The sequence below is a fragment of the Phocoena sinus genome, chromosome 2 (genome assembly GCF_008692025.1).
Source record: "Phocoena sinus isolate mPhoSin1 chromosome 2, mPhoSin1.pri, whole genome shotgun sequence".
NCBI lineage: Eukaryota > Metazoa > Chordata > Mammalia > Artiodactyla > Phocoenidae > Phocoena > Phocoena sinus.
This window is the reverse complement of record NC_045764.1, coordinates 93,746,821-93,755,982: the sequence shown is the minus strand read 5'-3', so window position 1 is coordinate 93,755,982 and position 9,162 is coordinate 93,746,821. Positions and strand designations below refer to the sequence as shown.

Here is a 9,162-nt window from a genome sequence, read left to right as displayed (position 1 = left end):
AGCGGCTACTGAGAGTCCGAGCTTGGAGGAGTTCGACAGCACCTAAACGAGGGATGACAAGCCTCACTTGGGAAGGATGGCAGGGCAACAGCCGCCCAGGCTCTGAGACCCGGAGAGGATCAGAGAAGGCAAAAGCCCTGTACTGTAAGCCGCTCCACCGGTTCAAGGGCAGCCTCTTGAGTCCATGCATCAAGCCCAAACCCGGGAGTCGGAATCCCCCCAAAGCGGGACCTGGGACCTGTTGCAAACTTCAGGACTAAGGTGGGAGGAGAAACAGCTCAGCACTTGCACTGTCCCGAAAGCTCTGGAAGGTCTGGGCAGCCGACTCGGGGATCTCCGAGGACAGAGAATCGGGAGAGCCTGAAGCCCAGGCGGGATCCGGCGGCGGGTGGGGGGTGAGGGCTGGGAAAGGGCGCGACCAGCTGTAACCACAGTGCACGCTCCAGCTCCTTGGCTGCCTACGCCAGACGACATGGTCCAGACTCGCTAGGTGTAAAGGGGTCTTAAGCCCCGCCCGGCGGGTACGTGGAACGGGGCGCGAGTCGAGAGCACCAACGTGAAATCACTCCCACTTCTGGGGGTAAACTGAGGCCTGGGGCCTGGGAGCGGAAGCCGTTGCTGCTATACCACCTGTCACTTCGGACAGTCTGGACACGGAGAGGAGGCGCCAGAGTTGACAGCTCTGCGCTCCGACCGCCCCTCCCCGGCCCCATTCCAGTTCACCACTCCGCCCCAAACGACGCCGTTCCCCTTTTAAAGAAGCGCCCCGGGCTCCCACCGTCGCCGCGCCAGCCCGTAAGGGGCTGCGGCGACGTTGCCCTTTTAAGAGCCTGCCTCCGTTAACTCTCTCTTAACGGGGCGTCCCGGCGGGGCTCGCGGCGCCCGCCTGCAGACCGCCTCCCCGTGCGGTACTTCCGGACCCCGCCGTCGCCCTTTTAAGAGGCAGCCCCCAGCAGCGCCCTCTCCCGCCCCTTGTTGCCGGCGCGAGAGGCGGGGGAGCCGGGCAGGAGAAGAGAGCGCTGTCCGCGCGGCCACTGGAGACCGGGCGGCCGGCGGCCGGGCAGGCGGCGGCGGCGGCGGATGGGGACTCGGAGCCGGGCGACTGTGGCGGCTGTGGCTGTGGCGGCGGCGGGGAAGCAGTTGACGGGCCGGCGGCGGCGGCGGCGCTGGCGGCGGTGACTGATCCAGGCCCCGGCGGCGGCTGCAGCGACACGGTGGCGGACTGCGGGCTGGCGGCGTGAGGAGCGGCGGCGGAGAGCCGAGTGGCCGGGAACCGAGGGCACCGGGCCGCCCCTTGCCCAGTCCTTGCAGGCCGCCAGGCCCCCTCCAGCCGGGGCCGTGGAGCACCGGGGCAAAGGCCGGGGCCCTCCCATGAAGGAGCGCGACGCGGCCCCGGCCGAGCGGGGCAAGCCGGCCACCTACACCGGGGACAAGAAGGCGAAGATGGCGGCCAAGACCAACAAGAAGTGGGTTCGACTCGCCACCGTGTTCGCTTACGTGCTCTCGGTGTCGCTGGCCGCCATCGTGCTCGCCGTCTACTACAGCCTCATCTGGCAGCCGGTGGGCGCCGGGACCTCGGGAGGAGCCGCCGGCCCGCCCCCCGGCGGCTCCAACGCCACCGGCCCGTCCGGGACTTCAGGGGCGGCGGCTGCGGCGGGGCCCAACACCACGGGGTCGTCCCGCCGCGAGGCGCCGCGCGACGCGCCCCCGCTGCAGGCGGCGCGGCCCGTGTCTCCTGAGCCTTCTGCCGACAGACCCCTGGCCGGGCCGCTGGAGCAGCCGCAGGGGGCCGAGGAGGACGAGAAGGAAGCGGCGGCGGCGCCCGGGAGTCGTTGAACCCCTCCGTGCCAGGGGTGGCCGGAAACCATCCTCCCCAAGCCCGGAGGCAGGACTTTGCAGCAGGACCGGGCGGGGAGCCCGCGGGAGTGACCCCCACGGGAGTGAACGCCTCCCTTCCCCCGACGATCGCGCGCTCGCCGCAGGGGCGAGGGGCCTGAAGTCGGATCTTCAGCCAAGGGACCACGATTCTCCGGGGGTTCGGTGTTTTGTCTTCCTAGGACCGTGCTGCGCCAGGGCCCTGAGCCATAAGGGGGATGGGGGGAGCGGTGGGGAGATCCCAGCACCGAACCCTTCTGCGCCGCTAGCTCTTCGGTATCTTACGTGGAGGGGTGACTCGGGCTTTCCCCCAAGACTCAGGGGAAGGAGGGAGCTGTAGGGGCTCTTCTTTAATAAGCCGAAGCTCTCGCAAGGAGGAGGGCACCAAAAGTAGTGGAGCTCAGGTACGTCAACCTAGTTGCAGTGGCCACAGATGCATTTAATTTATAGATCCCTGTATATAGTTGTTGACATATGCACTAGAAGCTATAATTACATATAACTACATGTATCCTCCTACACCCTGGGTAGCTACTGACTGATGGATGGGGCTAAGCAAGGGCTATTTGCTGGCCCCCAAAGTGCAGCTAGCCAGAAGGGCACAAACACTTTTTTCATTACCCACTCTTTCCCCTTTCCCCCCTCCTGTTTCAGAAAGATAGATTTATGACACATTAGGGTTAGACAAGATAAAAGTATAATCATTCTTAAACTTGTTGAAAGGACAATGGAAAACCTTTGGAGAAGTAGAAGGAGTTCAGCGAGGGTGGGGAATGTACTGATCCCCTGCTCTCCTCTTCCCACCTTAGTGCCCCCACCTAAGAGGCTTTCTGTTGCTGCCCTAAGTATCTGGATATGGGCCAGGGAAGAAGGAAGGGAAAAAGCAATGTCTCTGTGCTTCACCCCTTGGCCTTCTCACAGAGTTCTTTTAGGAAGAGCAAGCTTTTGTAAGTAGAGTGGCTCACAAGTGTTTTTTTTTTTTTTTCCCCCCTGCTCTTTAAGATCTGGTCTGTTCCAGTAATCACCTTCACCTTCCCTCTTCCCTGAGCCTGTAGTGGCAGTGTAGCCCTGTGATTAGGACGAAATCCGTTGTGAAACCAGAGCTTTGAGCACACCCTCTGGTTATGAGTTGTACTGTGGAACGCAAAAGGCCGAAAGGTGGGCTTCAACCTCCGGATTGTGTTTGGATAGCCAGATAATAGACCAGCCATAGAAAGGTTAAATTGGCTTGTCTTTACCTCTCCTTATAAGCTCTACTTATATGCAGCCTATATTTCTATTGAGATGAGAAACATCGAGTGAAATGACATATGTAGAGCTAGCTCTGGGGCAGCAAGAATTATACATCCTCAATTTGGATTCTGTTTCCTTCCGCCACTTGCTTTTAGGCAGTTGAGTGTGGGTAGTGACAAGATATCAAACCCTTTCATGTTTCCTTTTTGGGAAATGAGGCACTTTAAAACAATGACAACAACAACAACTTATCCACCTGAGTCCTGAAACAATTTGTCTCTCCTGTTTTCTGGCTTACACTCCAGTTAGCTCTGATCCAAGTTTACGGGACAGCAGCCTTGCTTTAAGCCATGTCCTGGTGTGGGCAAGGTAATAGCAGCTGAGCTATCATAGCCTATAGGGGCAGGCTGGTTGCACCCCCAAGGTGTCTTGGTTGAAGGAGATTTCTGAGCACTTCGGTCATTAGGAAGCCCTGAGGCCTTTTTAAATTTTTGGTGAGGGCCTGGGGGAAGAAACATAAAATGCCACTTTATAACTTAAATAATAGCCTGTAATTTATATTTACTGTGTGAATTTTTAGTCCTATATTTTAATAATTTGTAAATCGATCTCTTATTCCAAGAATCCTTTGAACTTGCAAGAGAACATCTGGGAGTCCAATCCCCTGTCCCCATCCTGACCCCTGCATTCTGGACTGTTTAATCTACGTTGGGATGGATCAGAGTCTAGAGAAACCACTTGTGGGTCCAGCTGCTGGTCTCCTGACTCTAACGCCTTCACTGGAATTGGGACATTAGCTCCAGCTCTAGCTGTGAGTGTGACCAGAGACATTATTTATAATCCAGCCATTTAAGATATACCTGTACTCAAAAAGTCCTGTATATTTTTTAAAAGTTTTATTTTTCAGGTGAACAAAAATACATTCTAAGAACTCTATGTCAGCCTGTGTAAGTCGATCATTTCTCTTTTCATGCTTCTTGGGGAAGGAGTAGAGGTAATAGTCTAAGGTGTGGTGGACGGGTGGTAATGAATAAGGTGTAAGAGGAAAAAACAATTGCTCTAACGTTCTCTGTGCCTGATGGTTTGACCAAATTGAAGGGTGGCAGGAATCCATCTTATTCGGGAAGCAATCACGGGATTGAAAGAACAGTGATATCTAGCTCAGCTACCTTTTGCCAACCCTAAAACGGTTGGGAAAAGTTCTGCCTTTAAAGGACTCTGAGCAGCTGCCCAGCTGAGGGAGCTGAGGGACCAGTAAGCATGCAGATTGAGAATTATTATAAACATTGAGCTGGCTGAGAGCTGAGCTGAGGTGAGGGTCAGCCGCCATATAGCATCGCTGTTCTCGCCTTTAAACCACTGGTCCCCAGAAAGCCCGAGAAGTGCTAATCCTGGGGGAGACAAGTGGATGTGTCTGCAGTGATTGGACAGAGCTTTGTCTACAGTGGAGGAGGTGAGAGAGCCACAGGGCAGAGAGAAGGTGTAGGTTGCTTCAAAGGTGAGCAAACAATAAAAGACATGTGGGTGGAAAGCACAAATATAAGGGATTAGTTGTGCTGTAAAATACACAGCAAGCAGTTGAGCTCAGCTCATTATTAGTGTTGCCCAGTGCGAACCCAAGTGAGAAGCCAGTGTCGGTGGGGCCCCCTGAGGCCTGTACTTCTCAGGAGCTGTTGGGGGGTGGCTGCTGTGCTTTTCCATCACCTTGTGGTCCGCAGGGGAGCATGGAAAAAGTCCACCCTTCTTTTATTTCCCTCTTGAGCCTACACAATGGCTTTCTGTGAGAGGGCTTGGTAAGGCAGAGCAGAAGGGGAGTGAGTTTCCCAAGTTCTTCAAGCCAGCCCCTCCTTTCTGTAGACGGGGACATGTGGCTTCTGCAGTTGCACACGGCCTCACACGTTGGGCACATACAGCAGTGTGTGTGTGCAGCAGGAGCCTCTGGCCAGTGCGAAGGTCACTGTTCCACCGGAACAGGGCCTGGTGGCAGGGAGCAGCGGTTGGAATAGCTTTATTTTCAAGGGTTAGAAATTAGCTGCAAAATTGTCCATCAGGTTTTGAGCTGGGAAGGAGAGGTCTGGGTGAAGGGGGATTATTTTCCTTTAACTGCTTTGCACTGGGACTACCTGGATCATTTCTAGGTGTTTATGTTAGAAGTGACTGTGTGCGTTTATTTCTCGACAGCCTGCATTTGATGAAATAATCCTCTTTTGAAACCGTAGTTCTGGAGGGTGAGGGGTGAGGAGTTTGCTAAGCCATTTAGACTGGGCTTGTGTGGGTATCATTTCTTTCCCCCACTGTGCTGAGGAAGTGTTTCTGTGAAGTTTCCGGCATAAGAAATATTTTTCTCCCTAACAGCTCGAGATTTCTACACATATGATACCACAGCTTTGGAATTTTTTCTGTCTACCTTGTTTTTTGGTTTTCACTAGGGAATCCTAAGATAGTGTGTTCTTTCGTTGAGTATTTATATCCTGTTTTGAAATGCTGAGTGGAGAGCATCTACTTGTTTCTACATGTTTCTTTAAGGGGAACTGAAAGGTCAGGTCCGGAGCTTTAGGGCTACCACAGCTATTTAAAAGGGATAATAATTGCCCTCCCCTTCCTGTCTGCAGAGAATGGTGGTATTTCTGGAATTGCAATGCAGTAACAAAAGGGCCACAGCTGTACATTTTGTTGTTCTCCCTGGGTGGAGGGAGGGACCACAGTGGCCTTGCTCATTTCAGAGGACCAGCACAAAGCTTAGTGCCTGGCACTGTTGATCACCTGGTTTATCACTGCGTTGGATAGCATTGGCCCTAGAGTCATCGTGGTGTCACTGTCATGATCCACTTGCGTAGCCACAGGCGAGAATCTTGGTTCAGGGAGGTGAATTGCTAGATCACAGCTGCACTGGCCGTTCTGGCTGCGGTTTCTTCACTGCCAGGTTGCGGGGCTTGGGCTTGGCCTGCCTGTTCTTGCCAGGCGCCAGGAGTCCACAGCTGTATTCCATGTGGTGCTTCAAGGAGGCAACAGAATATATAACCCATTCATTGTCTCCTTTGTCCTGGCCCTGTGGCCAATTTGAGCTATAAAAATATCTGCTCTATCAACAGTTTTTGGGTCGCATCTGTTTTACTTGCTGACATAACATGTAGGTTTCTGCTGCCAGAAAACCTGTGTTATGCTCTTTGTTCCCTCCAGTAGCTAATTTAAAAATACAAAGACGAAATCTTTTTTTTTAACCACACTCCCAGACTCTACCAGGCTGTCTGTCCTAAGTGCAGAAGCAGCCGTGGCTCCCAGTGGCACACAGTGTCCTTGAGCCACCTGGTCAGTAAGGAGCACCAGAGCCAAACCAGCTTCCCTGTGCCGCATTCCATTCTATAAACATTTGTTAAGCTGCTCCTATGGGACCAGAAAATTACCATACAGTTCTTGCCCTCAAGGAATTTACAGTCATGCCAACAAGAATCTACCCTTGTTACTTTCCTGTTTCCTTAACTTCAGTAATCTGTTTTTACAATAGCTCATCAGTTAATCAGCAGTAAGATTCTAACCTTCCTTAGAACATTTTCCATAAACCACTACCATTATTTCAAGAACTATTTATTTATTGCCTACAGTATATGAATGAGCCTCAAAAGTCCCCAAACCAACTTGTCCAAAAAAGCAGTTGCTGATTACCAAGGATTTCCTTTTACCTCTACCTCTCTCTGCTACCTCCATGTTCAGAGGATGAGTTGAGGTCTCCTCCCACCTTGTCCTGGAGGCCACCTGTCCCTTCAGCTCCCTGCTAGTAGTCTGGGCAGTGCTGAGTCACAGCAGCCAGTCTCTGAGCTGTAGGCAGCTCACATATCACGAGGATCTGGGTTGGGGAGGCAGTGTGCTCTTCGGAGGGACCCCTGAACTGGAAGACAGGCAGCCTACAGACTCAACGATGGCATGGGTTATCGCCCGTGACCTCTCTCTTTCCTCCTAACCAAATGGGAATTCATGAGAGCACATGGAGCTAATAGGTGTGACAGGGCTTCGAGATCTTGGGAATAAAAGTACAGTATATTCACATGAGGTAATTAATATATTTTCAAGGGAGGGACTGTCCCTTTGGGCAAAAGTGATGCATGGAAAGAAATGTGAAGGGGCAGGGAGTAAACATTACACCAGTGCCCAGACCATCAGCATCAGCATGACCTGGGAACTTGTTAGAAACGCCATGTCTGAGGCCCCATCCCATACCGACCGAATGAGAAATTCAGGAGGAGGAGCTCCGCACTGTGTTAACCAGCCTTGCCGGTGTCGGATGTGCGCTGGAATGTGAAAAGCACTGGCCCAGCCTTTCCCTCTGATTCAGTAACTTGGGGTTAGGGTATTACGGTTTGAACAGATGGTTATCCAAAGGTGACTTTTGACCCTCTTTCTTGGTTGAAGCCAGCTGCCCTGCTGAGGGAAGAGGAAACACTGTGTCCCTAGAGTTTAAAAAGCCTTCATTGTTGGTTATTCCTTTTTTTTTTTTTTTTTTTTTTCCGGTACGCGGGCCTCTCACTGTTGTGGCCTCTCCCGTTGCGGAGGCTCCCGACGCGCAGGCTCAGCGGCCATGGCTCACGGGCCCAGCCGCTCCGCGGCATGTGGGATCTTCCCGGACCGGGCCACGAACCCGTGTCCCCTGCATCGGCAGGCGGACTCTCAACCACTGCGCCACCAGGGAATCCCCTGCCTCCTTCTTATCCTTCTTAACAAGCTCTCCTGGGCAAGCTCTCCTGCAACCTTCAAGAATAACCAACAATGGGGCTTCCCTGGTGGTGCAGTGGTTGAGAGTCCGCCTGCCGATGCAGGGGACACGGGTTCGTGCCCCGGTCTGGGAGGATCCCGAATGCCATGGAGCGGCTGGGCCTGTGAGCCATGGCCGTTGGGCCTGCTCGTCCGGAGCCTGTGCTCCGCAACGGGAGAGGCCCGCAAAAAAAAAAAAAAAAAAAAAAAAAAAGAAGGAGGCAGGCCTGAAAGAGTCCTCCCTCCCCCTCCCACAAAGGTACTGATGTGTTTGCATCACCTCCTGCCTTGGGGCCTGCAGCTCCTCCAGCCAGTCCTTAAAAGGAGCAGTGGGTGCCACATTTGTCCTTTCTGGTGCCAGGTCTGTGCTATTTCACTTCCCCGGCGTCAAGTGGATGCTTAATGGGAGGCCGTGATGTAGGCCGGCAGACTTGATGAGAGAAAGCAGCCTTGGTCTGTGCCTTACGCGGCTTCTCTCATTGCCTTCCCCGGCCTCGCCTTCTCCCCCTCGGTGGGGCTGTGGTCACCCTGTGTCAGCTCTTCCTCGTAAGCCCTGATATCTCTCACTCAGGAAGAGACGCTTGCGGGGTCTGTGGACACTGATAAATGACTTAAGAGGCAGAAGTGAAGCGGTGCCTTTAGTTTCTCCTATTCCCTTGACCCCCCTGATTTAGCCCCCAAATAAGAAGACATGGCCAAAGTGGGATTTTTGCCATTTCCTTTTTTCTTTTCAGGGTCCAGTGCCATCTTTTCCTGTTATTCCTGTCCCTGAGGCTAGGGTTTGGGGCTGGAGCTGACTGGTGGTCAAACCTTCCAAACTTGGGACTTGTTAGATAGCTGGGGAGCCCCTGCTGCCAGGGATCCCCAATTACCCGTCTCTTGATTATAAGAAAATACCGGCATGCTGCTCCTTTGGCTGCTAAAACTTTGGGAGGCATGGAGCAAACTCCACAAAGGAGTTTGTTTCTGGGGAGTGAGTTCCTGAGATTGCTATGATGTAAACAGAAGAAAAGAGGAAACACTCTGAGCTGCAAGAGGCAGTGTGCAAAGTCAGGGGGAAATGCTTAGGATATCCTTGTGATCCAGCGGGTGGATGAGGGCAGAGAACATTCCCTGTAAGAGCAGAGTCACTTCGTGATGCTTTCAACTCAACCAGACTACCCCGGGGGATTAAAAGCAGCTCACTGTCCTAGAAGGCTGGGTAACATTTACAATCCATCCCTGTTTTCCTGAGAGTGTATTGACTCCAGTGACCATGAGACTAAAAGAGAAGACAATGGAAAAGATAGAAAACCAAGTAGACAGAGA

At 53.2% G+C, this 9,162-nt stretch overlaps 1 protein-coding gene across 1 annotated transcript; it reads left to right on the top strand.

Annotated features, from left to right (window-relative positions):
* Positions 1-612: 612 nt before the first annotated feature.
* INAFM2 (InaF motif containing 2) lies at positions 613-4,044 on the top strand. The gene has a single exon (XM_032622659.1). It carries the CDS (start codon positions 1,372-1,374, stop codon positions 1,834-1,836), a length of 465 nt encoding a protein of 154 aa, XP_032478550.1. The 5' UTR covers positions 613-1,371; the 3' UTR covers positions 1,837-4,044.
* Positions 4,045-9,162: the final 5,118 nt, after the last annotated feature.

What these genes read in the sequence shown, in the direction of transcription:
- INAFM2 (XM_032622659.1), top strand. Translation starts at nt 1,372, where the DNA reads ATGAAGGAGCGCGACGCGGCCCCGGCCGAGCGGGGCAAGCCGGCCACC.